The sequence below is a fragment of the Spodoptera frugiperda genome, chromosome 15 (assembly GCF_023101765.2).
Source record: "Spodoptera frugiperda isolate SF20-4 chromosome 15, AGI-APGP_CSIRO_Sfru_2.0, whole genome shotgun sequence".
Lineage (NCBI taxonomy): Eukaryota > Metazoa > Arthropoda > Insecta > Lepidoptera > Noctuidae > Spodoptera > Spodoptera frugiperda.
Genome location: NC_064226.1, coordinates 10,677,051 through 10,698,447, shown reverse-complemented (window position 1 = coordinate 10,698,447; position 21,397 = coordinate 10,677,051). Strand labels below are relative to the sequence as shown.

Below are 21,397 nucleotides of genomic sequence, written 5' to 3'. Positions count from 1 at the left end.
ATATCAATTGAAAATAAAAGCTGTAATCTCAGATACATGTAACTTGGTACAAAATGATAAAAGTAACATGAAAATTTGGCACGAAAGATTGGGACATATTAACATACAAAATATCAGGAATATGAGTGCTGAAAATACAGTAGAAGGCTTGAATTTTGACAACAATGATAAAGCTGATTTTGTTTGCGAAGCATGTGCCTATGGAAAGCAGTGCAGATTTAGATTTCACAAATCTGTAAGAGGAGAACTACAGCCAGGTGACCTTATATATAGTGATGTCTGTGGCCCAATGAGTCATACATCTGTTCAAGGTGCAAGATACTTTGTATTGTTCAAGGATGCTGCAACAAGCTTCAGGCATGTATATTTTGTAAAGCATAAAAGTGATGTCATTGATATATTCAAGAAATACAATGCTATTATCAAAAATAAATACATGCATAGTATCAAAATATTGCATACTGATAACGGAAGAGAGTATGTAAATAAATCCTTTAAAGATTATCTAAGCAAAGAAGGTATAGTTCATGAGTGTACTGCATCTTATACACCTGAACAAAATGGGCGTGCTGAAAGAGAGAACCGTACCATTGTAGAGAGTGCACGTTCCATGTTGTATGCAAGAGATGTGTCACTGGAATTATGGGCAGAAGCTGTGAATTGTGCAGTTTATTTATTAAACAGAACTTCTTCCAGCCAGACTCCTAAGAAAACTCCATATGAACTATGGAATGGCATCAAACCTGATGTAGGCCATGTGAAGGTATTTGGAAGCATTGGATATGTTCACATTCCTGATCAACTAAGAACAAAACTTGATAAGAAGAGTGAGAAAATGATACTAGTTGGGTATGATAACAACAATTATAGGATGTTCAATCCAGAAACCAAGAAGATTAAAATATCTAGAAATGTTATTTTTGAAGAACATAATGTTCCAGAGATACGGAAAAATATTACACAAATATATATTGATGATGAAGAGAAGACATTAGAACAAGAAAATCAAATGCAAGAAAACAATCTAGAGAATACTAATTTAGAAATATCATCATCAGAGAATGACAATAGCATGTTGAGTTGTAGTAGTAGTAGTGACCCTACATATGAACCGTCTCAAGAATTAGATGATGATTTAATTCAAAGGAATATAAATTTGAGACCTAGAATTAATAGAAGATTTGAAGCAAATCTTGTTGAACTGTCACTGCCTCAGACATACGCTGAAGCAATGAAGAGTCCACAAAGAAATGAATGGTTGAAAGCTATTGATGAAGAACTGCTTGCGCATGAAGAAAATAATACTTGGACTCCAGTCGAGAGGTCTGGTCAACATACACTTACTACAAAGTGGGTTTTTGCAATTAAAAAGGGAGAAAATGATCAGCTCAATATAAATTAGAAATTCAACAATTTGATGTAAAAACTGTTTTTTTGAATGGGTACTTAGATGAGGATATTTTTATAGAAGTACCAGAAGGAATTACATTTAAAAATGATTGTATTTTAAAACTTAATAAATCATTGTATGGTCTGAAACAGGCATCGCGTTGTTGGAATAGAAGATTCACTGAATTTTTAGTTAAGTATGGTTTTGTGCAATCTCAGGCTGACTGTTGTGTTTATGTAGGTATTTTCAATGGGGTAAAAGTAATTCTAATAATTTATGTTGATGATGTACTTTTAGTTTCTTCCAGTTCCTCAATGATTAGTATAATTATGAAAGATTTGAAACAAGAATTTAAAATAAGGGAACTAAAATTGAAATATTTTGTGGGAATGGAAATAGAGAGAGTAAATAATAGTATCTATATTTGTCAAAGGGATTACATAGAACAAATAATAGAGAAGTTTTGTATGAGTAATTCAAATCCTGTCAATACCCCGGCAGATGTAAATGTTGTTATTTCAAAGAAAGTTGATGAAGATATTGTTAATTTTCCATACAGGGAAGCTATAGGCTCCTTATTGTTTTTAAGTTTTGTTTCAAGGCCTGACATTTCTTTTGCTGTAAATGTTTTGAGCAGATATGTAAACAATCCAAGTCAGCAACATGTAAATGCACTTAAACGTGTTATTAGATACCTAATAAATACCAAGGACTTATGTATAACTTATGGAGGAAGTAGTGATCTTACTGGCTATTCAGATTCAGATTTTGCAGGCGATATTGATACGCGTAAGTCTACTACGGGTTACATTTTCATTTTGAATGGGGGACCAATAACGTGGTGTAGCCAGAAACAAAAGACTACTGCTCTCTCCACGACAGAAGCAGAATTTGTAGCTGCATGTGAGGCTGCAAAGGAGATATTGTGGTTAAAACAATTATTGTTGGATTTAGGTGAAAATATTATATCTGTGCCGTTGTATGTTGATAACCAGAGTGCGATCAAGCTGATCAATAATCCTGTTTATCACAAGAAAACTAAGCACATAGATATAAAGTTTAATTTTATAAGAGAAAAGGTTGAGGTTGGTGTAATTAAGATAAATTATATTCCTAGTAATAGTCAATTGGCTGACATATTGACTAAAGCATTACCAACTCAATCTTTTACCTATTTAAGAGATCAGATTTTGTTTTCTTTTCCCACTGTTTGATATGTGAGTTTCAGTGGGAGATTTATTTTTTATTGTAGTTAAATTTTAGGGGAGTGTTGAGTAACACAAATGAGTTTAGTTTTAATATTTGTTCCTGAAAATTTAACTAGGTGTCATGATTGTTTTTGGTTGTCATTGTAACTGTGTCATTCTTGCTATGTATATCTTTATTATAATAAAAAGTTCTTTTTAGATATAAATACTGTTTTTTATTAAGAAATACTCCATAATCTAACAAGACTTCGTAATAGGTACTTAATAAACATTAAGTTATTCAATATAAATTCGAATAAAAAAATTGTCCCACAGACGGCATTACATGTAATAATACTTTTAATTTCAACATTGATCAACGCGAGACACAGACGGTCAACTAGAAAAGTGATAATTAATTTAATAAGTAGTAGTTATATACATATTACATTATTTATCGCTTTATGTATAACCTGTAAGCTCGATGAACGTAAAATCTTTAGGTTGGACAAACGGATGAGATGCATATCGCACGTCTTATTTTTTATTATCGACACGTTATATCCAAAGACTTGAAGCATAGTACAACCTAAAATAAGAGAATATAGTTGTTTACTATAGAATATATTTATTATCAAGCTTTATAAACGACTTATCTACATGAACTAAATATTGTCCAATATTGTAGAACAAAATACGTGACTTTATTTATGAAAACGTTACATCATTAACATAACTTTTCTTGACAAAATAACAGGTGAGAAATAAAGATAGCCGACTGATTCATGCCAAATTCCTAATAAATAACTGGCGAAATGTTGTCTTTGCTCGCAGCTAAACGGTAGTGGTGGCGCTCTACAACGTGTAACTCATTATTTATGATTCGCTTAAATATACTCGGTATTCCAATGTCGCCTTAAATGCAGTTTCAAGGTTTCCTTTGCTCGACGGTATCGTGCGTAAAGATTATTTTTAAATAACATTGTTTGTGCTCTGATAACCGATAGCGTCGTCTCATAGGTACACTCGCCGTGCGCAACACATGTTATGCCGATGACGTGGTCGTGCTTCTGCCGATATAACAAAATACACCGGCTCCTCTTCCCACGACAGCCAAATTGATATTAATTCTAATGTTGCAACAAATCATGAAAGGAATTTGAGAGCAGACTACGTTCTTTATAGTTCACATAATATTAAGCAAGCAAACGTCACCATCTAAGACGTCTTTTTAGCTTCGTGCAATGAACCTACGAACAACTCGGTAAACTTGCGCCAAATTTTGTAAAACAGTAATGTCTAATATCGTGTTTAATTGTTTACATTGCTGATTTCTGCAGGAAATTCTTAGGTGATAGTCCGTGGTAGGTTAGCTGTCTGGGATCTAAGAACTAGATTTGTATCTTTGGCGTTAATTGTAGATATTTATCCAAAGTTCCATAAAGTCACTATGCCATAAACTATACATCACATACCGAATGTTTATGACTAACTATAGAAATTATAAAATATTTTCGCCAATTCCACGTGTTGGTCATTCTCGTTACAGCGACTATATAAGTACATATTTACACGTTTTGAAAATAATAAGCATAGACTTGGCAGCGGATACGAAGAAGATAGAAATAGAAAACATTAATCGGGACGCGTAGACATAGTATTGATCATATAGAGCTTTTATAGGCAAAACCTAGACTATCCAGACTTGTGCACCATTTGCAAGGCTATTTGTATGCAAAACGTGCGTATATAAATGTCTGCTATGCGTTCTATTTCTGTTCGGAGTACTGTTTACTTTTCTAATTACAAGCCGCGAAATAGACGCCCGAGCTGCTCGCAGTTAAATATATCCCGCCCTATTTTCTACTACAATAATGGATATGGGTCACGGGGTTGCTCATCGCTGGTTGCCATAATCATCTGTGCAATAAGGATGCAAAGGAAACCTGAATTTGACCCATTATAATATTCGTAACCTCAAAGCCGATGACATAACCAGGAAAAAGCATGGTCAGGATCACCAGATATAAGACTATTATTAATTTTAAGCATATGTCGGATATATACACAAGATTATTTGTTACGGAATAAAAATGTCATATTAAAACCAATCATCATCATGACTCAAAGTAACGGTAGAGTAAAGCTCATTGATACCTGTATTGGAGTTAGTTCAATGTGCTTACAAGAAATAAATAGTCAACTAAAAACTTACGCAAGTGCTATGTATTTGCGTAGGTATGTAATTACGTATGTAATTTAGTCTCTTGTGTTTACCACGCAGAAAGCTACGTCTGCCAAAAAAGTCACGCATTTTGTTCTGTCGTAGGTGTAGCTAGTAATAACTTTCGGTCCGCTGCAAAAAAAGGTATTCAATATCGGATTTCTAATTCCGGAACTAGATCCATAGGGAGAAATTACGTACTTTTTGAGAAAAGTCTACACATACACAGAAACATTTTTCTACTGCATTACCAAGTTTAATTTAAGATCCCATTTAATCATTCGATCGCTGATCACACTTTATTTACGAGTAGTTGGACACGTTCAACGCTTTTTCATTATGAGGTTATTGTTCATTAACATAATTAAATTACTTGAAGTAATTATTATAATCTTTTCAAGTACCACTAACTTTAGAGATTACCACTACGGTCGGAATTAAAGTTATACAGCAAAAAAATAATAATATATTGGTTCCGCAAAGATGGAGTTAATAAAATTTGTAACAGTATAGATGCAAAAACTGATTATTTAATGTATGTATGTAATGTAGTATAAACTTATAGTTTAGCAAGACATGCCGACAGTTATTAATGGGATTAGCAGTGCGTGACGGATATAGGGAGCGAGCACTGCATAGCCCCTGGTTATGGCGATCACCGCCGGTGGACTGCCGCGGCACATTGGCTCGAGCAGTTGAATACAACGGCAGGGTTCACCGCCATCGCCACCATGTTAACAACCTGAGAAGATAACTATTTCACTCACAAAGGTACCGCGGTCGACGACCGATGGCGGGTCGTCTTTGCTCGTTCCTATCATTGCGGGTGTTTTAGCGGGCCCCCGATATGGGCCTCTCTTGCCCCATACATGCGCGTAGTTATTAGCAATGCGATTGCTAAAATTGCCCCACATCTGATTACCTGAGCGCATGCGCGAAGTTCGCTCCACTTTGTTTTTGCGTTCAATGTCAGTGTATCGGCTAATTTTATCGCGCTTCGCACACACTACGTAACTATCTTGTTTGACGAGGCCAAATGACGATTTGTTTTGATTTCTCCACCCAAAACATGTGAACATTTAACAAGACTATTATGGAATTTCAAACTCAAGTAAATACCCAATGAATTGCTGAACATTTGATATCGTATTGTTTTGATGATGTCCAATAAAAAAATTGAAAAACTAAGAACAATCGCAAATTAAAAAGATACTTTAAATAGTAAAAAAGTTGTTTATATTTTTTTCTATAATACTTGGAATGAGTAGGTACTATCAGTATATTGTTTTTGTGTCAGAAATACATATTTCAATTGTATCTGAAAAATTGATCTACCGATAGCTGCACGTGGATTTTGTTTTGTTTACCTATGTTCAACTTTATAATTGCGTATGTAGTTGTTTATATTAAAACACTATTTACCTGTTTTCTGAACTGGTGTAGCTACAGCCCACGCTGTGTAACTTCTCATGGGTTTATTTTACCTGGATTAGAAAAATTATAAATGTTATAACATAATACAGAGACAAATTTAATGCAAAACCGGTTAATATTTATGTTTGAAGAATAGTGTAGATGTGGAGTGTAGGATCCACTCGGATTGAGGGTGACATGCGGCTGAGCGAGGTGAACGTGCCGGTATCCGCGTCACGACACGACGAGCAAACGCTTTTCGGCGCTATTTCCGCAACAAGTGTTGTTTTGAAGATAGAGGCCCCAAGCGGGCGAGCGCCAGCGTCATGCCCGCGCGCCGGCCCGTCATTCCATTTCCATATAATTTATCAGCTGATCTTAATAACTTGAAATGACCAATTTCTCGCGAATATATAGCTCTAAATGACTTTATATCATTCAAAATCTTTTTACAATAAGACAAGTCATTTATCACTAATACAATCTTGTCTTGTGCTAGAAATAGATTTTTATGTACGTATCTACTTTAAGTATCGATCGTAAACAGTGTCCAAATAATCTATTATACATTATTTATACCTATTTGAAAAAAATAAAGAGAAAGTATATTTCAAAGAGGATCGAGATTTATCTATTTTCAGGAACTTTTATAGCAATGCGTACTTGTATTTTGTAAATATTTAAATGCCACTTTTATCTAATAAAATTGTTATTAATAGTTTTGATACATAATAATTAAAACATCTGCTTTAAGTTAATACTATCTTATATTTATTTATAAACCAAGAACGAGGTAGCTAGTAGCTATTAGTTTAAAATAATACAAGTTCATTATCATCTAGTAATTCAGGCATACAGATTTCCGTACGAAACGGACTGATTTTATAGATAAAACTGTATTATCATGCAAATCGACACATATCTTATCACCAGTATTATGAGAAGAATAACATGGGTGATATTTTACCATGTACTCGTTTATATTCCGAATTTTGTTTGGGATAGTTGGATGTAGTGGCGCGTGTACTTTAAAAGTAATGGGAAGATTCCGTACTTGCGTAGACCAGACGTCACACAGAGTAAATAAACTTCGTCATGGTAACGTCGCCTCCATTGTTGTCTCTCGGTGATTGTACTCATGTTCAGCCTAATTTGCTTACCCATACGTGTTAGCGAACCTTTTCCGTATCGGGACCACGGAAATATTACTACCTAAGTAGGTAAAAAAGTACACTACCCACATAATCTATTTCCGATTCATCAATCATATAAAATAAGTTATGCGGTAGCTTTGAAAACATCTTCACATATATTTAGGTCACCCTATTGATGTCGAAACGTGTCAAATAAATACTCGGGCGTAAATAGCTCAAGAGCACGATACCTTTGAGACACTCTTAATTAGTAAATAATAAAGAAAATTCTATTTATTGAATAACAAAACAATCGCTTATTAGACAATATTGTTTAATTGCAACGCAATCAGTTTATTTAAATAAACAAGTTCGTACTAAAATTACAAAAACATGTTTTTTTTATATCAACTATTCGGATATCATCTATGTCATGAAAATGTGGTAATTACTGTCCACGTTATGTATAAATAGATTCTACTCTCTCAGTGCCATATGAAATTAATAAAATCAATAATAATAAATATGAGCGTCTTCATTTATTCAACGTCTTCCTATTTGAATAAATAAATATCTACTCACTAGTTATTCTGCCTGTGCGCAGATGAGAGAACAGGCCCGATAAGGTAAGGGTCTCGCCATCGTCTAGGTTTAAAGGTTTAGTACTTAACTCAAATTCTTAGAATGTTGTCATTTAAATGGTATTGGTATAGTAAAGCCGTAATACTTGTTCAAGAACCGGTTGACAGTTCGCAAGTGGCGAGGACAGTGCGCGGGGTAAGAGGCGGCCTGGCTAGCAATCTGCAGCCGCGTGCATTCCGAACGCATTCCACGGTGCGAACCGAGTTACCGACGGACGACCTAGCTGCGGCATTTACCGTCTGATTTGAATGCCATAAACTTTATGAATAAACAACACAATTTATGATCGCCATGGAATGTACAAACTCATTACGCTAACTTCTTAGTGTCGCCCATTAATGTTTTATAGTCTTATTTACCTACCTACACACGACTTAAATGCATTTCCTGTCCTAACTACGACGTAACTTTTGCCTAATGACAAAACAATGGTAAATAGATGACCCTGGCTATGCTTGCTTTTAAGTGTTGCTGTTTTTAATTTAGTGCTCAAAACAAAATTTAACACCCTATTTCATTGCCGCACATAGATTAGGTGCCGCAGTTAATGCACGTGAAAGTCCAACATACGAGTACATTATTCTCACTGACGTTAATTACATTATATTTAAAAATACTAAGAATGCAGCTGAGTATCTTGTTACGATGTTGGAAAAAATAAAGCGATTGAGTCACAAATATGGCCCTGGACATTTTAAATTTGCCTACTCAATTAAGAATGTAGGGAAAATGGAATTCCTAATTGATAATGATTACATAATAATTTTGTTTAATTTGCCGGTTGCTATAAAAAAGTCTAATCGGATACTTATTTTAATCGACGTACACTTAATAAAACTGAGTTTCATCTTAGCAAATTATGAGTTAATAAGTGCTGATAACAATCAATTTATTCAGTGAATGGTTGTCGATTTCTAAACTAATTAGGTAGGTACCACTTACTTAGATTGTTATTATATTTGCTGAAAAGTATGCGTCGTGTGTCCTATGAAAATGATTTCAGCGGTTAACACGACATAATTTACAATAAAATATACTAATTGATTCAGTTTCCTTTTTTTGGAAATAAGTGGTTATTGTAATGATTTAATTTGATAGAATAATTTAAATATTCATCAGTTGAGGTTTTTCGCCTATTAGTTATAAAATAAGGAAAGGCCACGTTCAGTAATCGATGTTTAAGCATCACAGAATGCATCAGATTGTTGCCGTTATCATAATATACTGTTACACAAAACACATTTTTGTACAACTACAATTTCATCATAGAAAAAATAGGCAAGTACCAGTAGATAACTCGTACTAAAAACAGCAAATGTTTGTTATGCAAAACATACTTAAAAACATCATAAATCAACTCATGCGTCATTTCCAGGTCGATGACCGCAGCCTTGACGGACTGCCCTTTCTACATTCAAATCTCACAGTAACCGAACGATAACATGTTGGTACTTGGTACTGCTGCGAATATTGGCTAAAAGATTGGAACGTAGGTACTCGCTATGGTCTTCGATCAAGCGACCGTTAATGAGTCATCCGCAACCGACAGCGGCTGCGACGTAAACAACCGGAGCTCCTCCCCGCGAGGCCACCGAGCGCAAATAAACGTGCCTCACATGGGTGTACCGCCAACTGTTTTGTTTGACGCACCCGAAACATACTCATTTTTTGTTTTTTTCCGCGGCCACATTAAGGATGTAATAAAATATAGATAGTAGTAAAACAAATGGGTTTTATCTACCCGTAATTCCGTACCTTGGCACTCTATTATGAAAATTTGCGATTAATTCGCGCTCATACCATTTTCTATACTTGATTTTGCTTAAATCTTCAACGTCACAAGCCGCAATCGTAAGCACTAAGCAGTTCAGTAGTCCAACTCCCAAATTTTCATCTTAAAATTGGTGATAAAACAATAGCAAAATTTTATTTGGATCTGTAAAATTTTATTTCGATCTATAAATGTTGTTTATTTTGTTGCTTTTTCAGTCATTACACGTTTCAAAGACTTTAAATATTAACATTTTCATAAATATCCGAGTATTGCGTGTAAATGTCGTAATATTGTCACGCAGGGGGTGAAAGATTGGATTAGGTTGCTATTACCGCGGCGCGCGGTATGCGTAAATAAATAGTGTCTATGTGCTAAACGCTGTCGAGTTCAAAGGCAGGTCACGTGTAGGGTCGGGGCCTGCCAACGCACCACTTTTATTACATTCCCCGAATAAATGCTTGCGACCGAAAGCCTATCCTACTGTTGTAAATTATGCGCGTCGGTACAGTTATTTACAAAATAGTCTCGGCTGGTTTTTTAGCTTCTATTATTTCCTAGTCCTATGCTTAATACCTTCTAGAATTATAATTTATACCAAAATTTTAGAAAGATGTAATTTACAGTCGTGCTTTTAACCCCGAATCAAAAGTATATTTCCAGTCTTTTTTTATGGGACAAGCCCACCACAGCCTCCCAAAACCGCTGCAACTCTTATAAGCAAGGTTTTACGGTAGATGCAACCATGAGAAAACCGGAATACTGAAGTTACGTCTCAGGGACATGCATGACTGTCTTGGATCCCGCAACGAAATAAATCAGAAGGTATAATTAGAGGAAAAGAAAAAGAAAACAAAATTAGATACTGAGAATTTTTAAGAAAACGACGAAATTCTGTAGTACTTTTCCCGAACCGGGAATTAAATATAGGACCAACTCCTCCCCCTTCTCCTTGCAATTACATATAATAACACACCCAATCAATTAGTAACTACTGGTTACTAACTTAATATTCTAGTATCAATGTTTCTGTTGGTAATCGGTATCCTGGATCTTATTGAAATCAATTTTGCCCTTTAATAACATCTTACAATAGTAATTTATCTATTTTCACATTCCGATTGTATTTCTTCTATATCCAATTGTAGGAAGGTCTTGTTTCTTACGTAACTTGTTCAACGGAAAATGAAATTAAAAAGACAGGAATGTTTAATGGACTCTATGGAATACTTCTTTTTGTATACAAGTATTCTTTCTAATGAAGTAGTCATACTTTACGATCGTGATCCGAATACTATGTGGTATTTAAAATACTAGTTGTTATTTGATAGCGGCACAATACCACAGTCGTAGTTTGCAGAGCATAGTTTGTAGTGGCGATAATCTACGTTCGTAGCTTTTCCTGACTGTTTCTAGCGCGTAGCTCGTAGCGGATATATAACACGGTAGAGACTTGTAGCGCTTAGTTCGTAGAGCGTAGTACGTAGCGGCTATACTCTACGACCATAGCTTGTAGCGCGCAGTTCGTAGCGCGTAGTTGGTAGCGATGATGTACTACGGTCGTAGCTTTTAGCCGCATTTCGTAGCGGTGATATACTACTGTCGTAGCTTGCCACCTGCAGATTCTAACGGTAATATACTACAGTCGGAGCTTGTAGCGCTCAGTTCGTGGTGCGTAGTACGTACCGGCGATATTCTACGACCGTCATTTGTAGCGCGTAGTACGTAACGGGGATATACTACAGTCGTAGTTTGTAGCCAACAGTTCGTAGCGATGCCATACTACGGTCGTAGCTTGTAGCTTGCAGTTCGTAGCTATGCCATACTACGGTCGTAGCTCGTAGCTTGCAGTTCGTAGCTATGCCATACTACGGTCGTAGCTTGTAGCTTGCAGTTCGTAGCTATGCCATACTACGGTCGTTGCTTGTAGCTGGTTCGAGACACGATATAATACGGTTTTAGCTTGTAGTCTGAAGTTCGTAGCGGTAATTTGCTATCGTCGTAGTTAGTAGCGCATAGTCCGTAACATCGTGTTCGGCGGTGCGTTTTGCACGCCATGAACTCTCTGTCTCGATTTATATAGCAGTGGACGTATTCGGTTACCTAAAACATGCTCAATAATTATGTGTTATGTTACTATATTCCGTACTGTTTAGTAGTAAGCTCTTTTCATATTAAAATAACACTAAAACCGGCTCAAACTGGGTGTGCGGTGTGTGTCTAACTCAGGGACAAAAGGCGTAGTATTATTTTATGGTTTATGATAGGTTAAATTACTTAATTATACCGGTACAAATAACAGGAAAATGAAGTTTTTGTTCGTAAATAATGCAGTGTTTTAGACAATTGTTTTCCTACCACAGCGATAATATTGATATACGACGTCCTTAGTCTATTGGTTTATTTCATCACGCTGGTATAGAAAACGTTGGTCAGTTTGTTAACTTATCGTTAGCTATGGTCAGTCCCTATGTGTTTCTACCACTTGTCTATGTCAGTTCAGTAATAACAAATCTTATACACAAGTATAGCTAGCCACTAGCTATAAAAACATGGAATGTAAAAGCTCCATAGTTTATCTTGAAGAAACATTGTTGCCTGAGTTTATGTATGGATGAATTCTGCTATAACATGACCAATCATTTCTGGTTTTTGCGAAATTGTATTAACTAAGAATTTATTGTTACTTTATAAGTATCAAACAAATTACTTTTATTAAGCAATAACTTAGCAAATATTAATACGTAGTAGGATGTAGAAAGACTAAAGACTATTGACCACCCCCACAAACTCACCATAGTTCACAGGTTGACATGAAACTACAGTCACTAGAGTATTAATGTCCTGTAAGGAACATATGTTTATACGTTTACGGGAAAATAGGTAATCGTTTATAATGCCTACAAATGCAGCAATGACGGTACAGCAAGTTTGAATGAGCTCGTAGTACCCGTACACTGTCATACAGTCATTCAATAAGGCTGCCGAGCCCCGCGCGGTCGCGGTCTGCGGATTGAACGTTGATATCTTCATTCAAAGACCGGAAACATAAATCAAAGTAGAGCTGCTACGCGTCGCTGCGGCCCACGACCGACACACGGACGTCCATATTTTCTGTTTGCAATAACATACACTTAAAGATACAATTGTTTTTATTGTGTCATTCACAGTCGGGCTGATTCAAATCCCATCCAACCAAATCAATTGTAGTTGAGGTAGTTATTTAACTTTAAGGCCTATAATTAGGTACTAATAATATTTTGTGAATATTTTACGAAACTATGTGCTTATATTAAAGCAGAATCATTACAGATGGCACGTACTTGCTATGCATCAAAACATGAAGCAGTTGGATTTAGACGTTATTTACTTCTTTCAAACTAATTAGTTGGTAATCCGTTCATTGGTTTGGAACATTTCCTTGAGAGTTTATTTGAATGTGTATTAATAATCGCAGCTTTACATGTGTGAACTTATCTATTACTTATGATTTAGTTAGTAGACGAGCGGTACTATTTGCAGTGAAAGTGCAGTGAGTCATGTGCGTCGTTAGTTGCGCGACGACGACACACGTCGGAAATAGAGCTGCGCCTGCGCTGATGCTGCGCCTTCGGGCGGCACAGACGGCCGTTCACCGGTCGGTCACATTATTAGTAATTTTTTTAGGACTTTTCCTGTTAGTCTTTAAGTAACTGAGTAAATCATCGAGTTTAAGTTACAACGTGAAAATAATTATCACTTATTCGACAAGATACGAAACTTACTTTTACCATAACGTGTATGTATCGATGTATAGAATATCATTATTTACATAGTTATATACCTAACCTACTACCCCTGAATAAAGAATACGATTTTGTTTTGTCGACAAAAAATGACGTGGCAATATCACAAAGTTTCTACTATAATTAGTTATCTTAAAACATTCATTTAACACTGCGGTAGCGGTTACCTATATCGTAATTAATTAAAAAGGGCCCATCCTTGACAGTTGAAACGCAATGAATATTTGCTTTCAAAGATAGGAAAAGAAACGCCCTCAATGAAATAAATGCAGTTGCACAAGGTCGTACCTCGTTAGGAAGGTCGCCGCAAAGTGAACTTCACGTGACTACAATAATTAGTGTCTGCACTATCTGCAATCTTATGAAAAGATCCCACTTCCTATTCAATAACAGTTGCAGGATTGTATCTTTATTGTGAAGAAATGGTATCGGGATATGAAAGCGTTTCCTTTGTCACTATAGACTGGAACTACTTTTCATTTAACTGTGTCAATGAGTGTTACATGTTCTGATTTGCTCTGATTTGTGTCTGCTGATTATCATGGCTGTAGTAACTACGTGTTTATGTTTTGATGTTCTATTTATACGTACATGCATATAATGCTGTCGTTCAACCGTCCACTTCTCACACCCTATATTATGTGTACTCCTTATATTATTGTTACAAGTCTCAGGCTAGCGTAGTTGTCATGTTTTGTTTTAATAAATTCAAATAATGCATATATCAAATTAGAAAAATAAAATATTGCTAAGGTCATCAACACGGCCTCACTAGGGACTAACCGCATGGCCCATTTACGACTCAACTCGATTCACTCTCACCGAGATGGCGGTAGAGTGCTCAACATTGGAACCATATAACTGATTATGTAAGTACCGCATTCATTCATCGAATTGGTCGAGTACAATCCACGTGTAAGTGGATTACGCGTATCTACGCAATGTACGTACTATTGCAAGCAAAGAATGCACCGACGTGATATGCATCATTGCATTACATTACACGCGTCTTACTACTCAGGCCTTGACAATACGTTGAAATACAACACGTGAATCGACTTGTTTATCCACAATTCGACGCTGAGCTCAATGACTGCATTTTATAAAATTATCGTAAAACGTAAAAGCTGCTTGCAATGTGTTGTCATTACGTAAATAAAACGTTATTTTTAGTAATACTGGGGATTTTAGTATAAACCTTATTCCCTTGTTTTGAGGTTTAATGTCCAAGATGTGAGTAAATGAGATGTGCTAAACCTGTTCGTTGGATGTTATAAAACGCACAGCAACGACTCGCGGCGGCGCGCGGCGCCACTATATGACGGCCAAGGGTGCGAGCGGGAGGAGAGGAGGCTGTAGTAGAGACGTAGTAATCGCGCGGCGTGCTGAGGGGGAGGAGAGAAGCTTTATTATTACCGCGTCAGTACATCCAGTGCAACTATTGTAATAGTGATACCAATGTTATCGATATTTTACCATTCACAATATTTGTATCTTTTTACAATATTTTATAATTATGCACTCGACACAGCGAGCGACCTAATGTGTTTCTTATTGGCGATGTTTCCATCGCTTACCAATTCATTGGCAGCACACGCGTCGTGGTACGAGTCTAGGGGAGATTTTTCAAAACTGGTACCCCTACCCATATATGGTGGTACGTCTGTTGCTGGACTATCCCATAAAGTAAGATTTATGCCCTGGGTATTTAAAAAGCTATTTAAAATGCTGCATTTTATTAGTAGGTATACCTATCTGGATTCATTTGCTGTCACATAATATTTTTTTTAGAAAACACTGGTTTTTACAAAATCCACATGCTCCAAGTGTAGTATGAATATCGAACTATCGGCAAAGCGTGGAGGTACAACACTATTCTTTAAGTTTTACAATAACATTCCTCGCTCTATAAATACTCAGTGAGCTGAGTGACCGAGGTTTGCGGAACGTGAGACAGCAATATGCGTCGAGTTCATTTGCATTGTGTCGTGTCGACTGACGTGTTTTCAGGTTAGATAGATACGTGGGATTGTACCACCCACCACCCCACTGCATCACGCACACCACGGCGAGCCACTCACCGGGCCATTCCCTCCTTCCCGCGTCATTGCGCCATTTCAGCCTATAAGTTCGAACAAGTTTACGATTCGTGGTAGCAATACGAGTTATTATAAAATGGTTATTGATTGACCATTGCGGTGCAAATGTTAGTCGAGCAGTAATAATGGCTTCTTTTTCGATTAAAGAACGATGAATAATGTTACCACAGCATCTGAGGTAGTTTTACTAGTACAATATCGAGCCTCAACTTAGTGAGAAACCGTGGTACAGTGTTATTACGTGCCACAAACCTCATGGCTTACACGCCGTACCCAATGTTTATGCTGCCATCTTGGTTTCCCTCCCGCGCATTTTGTGCACATGCGCAGTCAGCCTTTGACCTTAACTTCCTCGCCCTGAAAGAGTAGCCGAATCACGTGATACGAACTGCGTAATATATTGGCCTTGTACTTGTGTTATTACAATTCTGTCAATTCTTTTGTCGTAGGCTCACAACATAATTAACAAACAAGTAGTCAATTAACTACGGAAGATTAGCGATTGATAAAATGCTGAATAAGTACTAATACTATTACAAATATAAGCTACAACAATAAGGCAGTTTTACCATCACTCAAACTAGAATAGTTAGCACAGATAGTTTTTGGAAGTATGGAAGATCTAAATTAATTTAAGTATTATAAAAACCTTACATTTTAGTTATTAAAAGTCGCACAATACGCGAATTATTTATGAAAACAATAAAATGGTCATACTCTCTTACGCTTAAAATATCATCTAGGGAGGGAATCAAATTCCCTAGTGTGCGTTAATTAGATACAAGTGAGCCTGTGGGGGGTTATTTGTGCCAATAATTGAATTGTTTACGGAAAACAGCAATGACTAATTTGTTGTTTAGTATAACTTGACTGATGGGCGCCTATTAAGTGTGTTAAATAATACCTACCCTACCCAACACCCACACTCATAGCTATATTAAATAGCTATTGGAAGTATCAGTCACAGTTTTAAAAAGATATACCTAACTGGCATATCTTATAACTAATGTGGTAAACAATTAATAGACAAACATGCTTTCAAGTGGCTTAAACACAATTAATATACTTACTTAGGTAACGCAATTATGTATTGACAAGTACTTAAATCGTGTTGCAATGAATGTTACAATGTAGCATTATTAACTTATTGTTTTTATTGTTCTAGTATGCTCGTCGATGGATATACGGAACAAGCCGGAGAGCTTCGCGCAGCTGAAGGGCTGCCGAGTCATCGAAGGCACGCTGAGTATGGTGTTAATGGAACGCGCCACGCCTAAGATCTTCGAGAACATGAGCTTTCCTGAACTGAGAGAGGTCACCGATTATATAGTGATGTATAGGTGATATTAATTAATCAATTAAACACTTTGTACGAAACCCCACATACAAACTTTTACAGGAAGTACAAAAATGTCCAATGATTTTTTTGTAGAATTACCCGAGATACCTTTAAATGAATCCCATTATAAGTAAGTTACAATATTAACAGGTTTTATGCATTGCAGGACGAAAGGTGTACAAAACTTGGGTGACCTTTTTCCCAACCTCACGGTGATACGTGGAATGCAACTCTTCAAGGATTTCGCTCTCGTTATATTCGATAATGAGCACCTGGAAGTGAGTTCCAAGTCCAACATTTTGTTATTATATTGTTCCAAGTACAACGTTGTTTGTGTAGATAGATTGCATTTTGATCTGATGGTACATGCGGTTACCACTTCCCACGGATGTCCGCATTGTCCGCTGTACATGTACTGATTAGGTAATAGGTACATAGTTTGCATTACAATTTCGTACTAGGCGTTCAACTGCGTTCTTTATACATGGCCATTGGTAAACCCTTACTAGAAACTAGGCCGTCGGTCTCCGGTAGTAGAGGTTCCGACTGTTCGTAGCTACCGTGGATATGATAGGATAGGATAGGATGCAAAGTTTAAAGAATTCCTAGAGGTGGTAAATTCGTAATAACATTAATTAGTTTAAGAAATACAGTGTTATTCACCCTATTCATTACAGTTGGTCCACCTCTACCTCACCAGAGGTAATACGAAATACGAACGTGTAGGTACGCTTAGGTATACAATAAAATATCCAAACAAAACTTTAACTTATAGGATAAAAGTAGCGGGCGTTTGGCTGGTATTATTGGGAAGATCTGCTTAACTTAGAATTTCCTAGAATCTTATACAATTTGTTGTATGGACAGGCATCGATTACCGAAAGTCGCAGGCCCCACTAGTTTAGTAATAAACATTTGTAATTCTATCCACAGTCTGTGGGGCTTCGATCTTTGGTGAAGATTGAGAGGGGCGGAGTGCGGATACAACAGAACGACAGGCTTTGTTATGCCAACACTATTGACTGGTCCCTGATCACATCGGAACATGCTGTCAACATCATTAGGGTGAGTTAAATAACATCTGCATTTATTCATAATCTGCTCTTCAATCGACATAATATTTTGATTGAAAAAGAAAAGTTTAATAAACTCGTGTTCCTGTCTGTCTCACCACGCACTATTATGCAATAGATAACACAGCCAAACATGTCCAATAACAGGAGTAAGTGCCCTTTTGTTATTTTTATTCTTTATCAAACTTGTTCTTGTCATGGACCGTGAGTTTACATGTTAGTTCCGCCAAGATTCATGACATATGTACACATGAATTAAGGGTCGATTTATCTCGAACCTATATAAAACTAATAACATGTTTTTACACCTTCAGTTTCATTAATTGCCATCTAAATAAATATTGTACATTTCATAGAATTTCCGAACAACGTTAAGAATTTGAAAATCCATTTGGAATGTTTCGAGAGGATGATATCATTTCTAGTGTTGTGATATTTAATGGATCGTACACATAGTGTTGAAATGAGTAACTCTTAAAATAATGTGGATGACCTCGTCATCTCCCAATTAACATTAATATTGATCTAATGTATTGTTCATTTGTAGTTAAACTACGACACGCGACTGTGTGGGCTGTGCCCATATGCACAGAGTCGAGTGGACGGGGACCATCGACAGTCGCATGCGCAGTGCCCGACTGATGCAACTGGTCGGCTGTTATGTTGGGATGATAAACATTGCCAGAAGGGTGAGTATGTCTCGTAGTCACACTGAAATCATAACTCATTCATACTGACTGCAGAAAGTGCAATTAGTTATTATTATAAGCGCACTTTCGATGTAAACTAATAGATAACAAGTAAGTACGGAATGGACATATTGTTAACAAGAGGAGCAATGTACTTTGAAGACGTGGGGAGCATGGGTCATTATAGTAACGTAGATGATGCAATGATATGACACATACGCTTGATTGTAGTAGTCGTTTGGATTATCAGCCGTTGTTTTACTCACCGATGCTTTTCTATACAATACGATTAGTTCTCATATGAATTTCCTGTACTATACATGCATATAAACTTAAGTTTACGTTTGTACACTAGCTCGCAGAGCATAGATGTATTTATTAATTGTACTATGATTATATACTTTCTGTTTTGCGACATTTTTTAAAGCTTGTATGTTATACAGTTTGTCCAAAGAAATGCGGTGACAGTGGGTGTCTAAGTAATGGCACATGTTGCCATCCGTCCTGCCTAGGCGGTTGCACCGGGCCCACCTCCTGGGACTGCCACGCCTGCCGAAATTTCTCCATCGGGGATGGTCCTGAAAGAAAATGCGTTGAGAAATGCCCCTCTGACCTTTATGAGGTGACTTAATCACTTTATGTTAGTTAAATAGTATAGTTAATTATATGACTAGGTGGAGTAATTTGTTTAGGTTGTTGTTATGTATATATGAATGAATAAAAGTGTGCAATGACGAGGATGTTATACCGCAAGCCTCAATCCATATGCTAGTATGTCTGATTTGCTCGGATTTAGAATAGATGATGGATATAATACTTGTAAATAAACATATATTGAAATGTAAATATTGCCGCTTGGACAGGAAGAGGTGATGTAAAACGAGACAGATCTTGGGAACATTATAACAAAGTGTGAGTGAAATGTGAACATTACATAAAAAGACTGACGACATGGGAATGGAACCTGTTTGTTTACTTGTTAGTCTAGCAGTAGTGGCTCTTGCCATTACTTGAACGTGTTCACCAAAATGCAGCATCTCGTGTTATGTCCAGTTGTTCCACCGCTGCGTGTCGGAGTCTGCGTGCCGCGCCACGAAGCCGCCGACCAACGCGGAGGCCGAGCACCGCGGCGCCGCGCCGCACATCCGCAAGTACAAGATCTTCAACAACAGCTGCGTGTTCACCTGCCGCAGCGGGTACATGGAGGTGCGTATCATGGGAATACAGGGTATAAAGCAATCGATAGATCATAATTCTCACATCAATAACCCATATTAAGTTATTAAATATTATACACCGTCACACTAAGAAATGTTTACATCCTTCTAGACTTGGGACTGAATGAAACTCCATGAATTTTTACGTATTTGATATAAATAGGGACTAAAGTATTTATTGTATTTATTTGTCTATTAAGCCAGACATAACTTTTTCGTTTAACAATACTTCGATAAAATACGAGTTAGGTTTAGGAGTGGGAAATAGTGACCCTATAAAATGTAGTAGATCTTGACGTCATACGATATTTTAAATCAATCTATCGCCGAAAGTATTTAATTTTGTAAGAAAAAAATAATAAACGTGTCTGTTTGACATTGAAACTATTGCTTAGTCCATGATTCACTCCCCAATTATTGGAAAATTAAGGATTTGCGTGTGTTTTAGGTGGGCGATGCTAACAACTTGACGTGCCAACAATGTCCGGCGTCGGGCTGTGTGAAGGAGTGCGCGGGAGGCAAGATCGACTCCGTGGCTGCGGCGGAGCAGTTCCAGGGCTGCACGCATATCAAGGGGAAACTAGAGATCAATATCCGCGCCTCTGGTGGTGAGGTTCATATAATCAAATTACTTTTATTTATCTTCCACCTAACTATTCCACCTTTACGTTTCCTTCCATATTTAGTATCAGAAGTTAACATCGATAATTCAAAATAATAAACTCCCTTTTTAATTTTTCCATACATCAAAGATTTGCCTACATCTTGTAATATAGTGATTAACGTTATATATGTTGTATTTATAGGTAATACTTTAGCAGTATTAGAAAACTCATTGGGCGACATTCGAGAAATAACTGGTACGTTACAAGTGGTGCGCGCGTTTCCACTAGTGTCGTTGATGTTCCTCAAGAAACTGAAGAAAATCACGGGATACTGGGAACCAGGCACTAAAAATCGGTAAGATTTGAATATAAAAGACTATTTACTATTCGTATTTATATTTTAGTATGTTTAAAGTCAAATGTTTTAGTGCTATTTCTATTTTTATTAATTTATGTAATACATTCAACTATACTTACACCATCAGAGTGCGAAAAACCTCTTGTTTAAGTCGCTGTCATTATGCGCATGGCCCCTTAAACTTTACTTTTCCGTTTCATTTCCAAGTCAATTAAAAACAAAGTATGAATACATTCGAGGTCATCGCGTTAGGAAAATTTTATAGGTGTAAAGTAATAGGCTAACAGGTCGGAACCGGCCGCGATGTGAGTACGTGTTTACGTAGCTACGTCTCATGTTATTGTATCATTTGATTATTATTTGTTCATAATATTCATAGAAAGCTACGTTTATGATGGCATACACCTCTGATAGATAATGTGTATATTTCAAAGGGTACATAAACAACATTACTCTTATAAACGCATAAATC

At 36.6% G+C, this 21,397-nt stretch overlaps 1 protein-coding gene across 1 annotated transcript in view; it reads left to right on the top strand.

The window, feature by feature from the left end:
• LOC118270523 (insulin-like receptor) overlaps positions 1 to 21,397 on the top strand; it is a 45,570-nt gene that overhangs the window by 13,835 nt on the left and 10,338 nt on the right. Inside the window, exons 3-10 of the mRNA XM_050698556.1 lie at positions 16,810 to 16,984; positions 17,150 to 17,261; positions 17,917 to 18,048; positions 18,604 to 18,745; positions 19,189 to 19,367; positions 19,799 to 19,951; positions 20,411 to 20,570; positions 20,769 to 20,922. Coding sequence (XP_050554513.1) covers positions 16,810 to 16,984; positions 17,150 to 17,261; positions 17,917 to 18,048; positions 18,604 to 18,745; positions 19,189 to 19,367; positions 19,799 to 19,951; positions 20,411 to 20,570; positions 20,769 to 20,922 — 1,207 coding nt within the window. The remainder of the gene's footprint in view (positions 1 to 16,809; positions 16,985 to 17,149; positions 17,262 to 17,916; positions 18,049 to 18,603; positions 18,746 to 19,188; positions 19,368 to 19,798; positions 19,952 to 20,410; positions 20,571 to 20,768; positions 20,923 to 21,397) is intronic.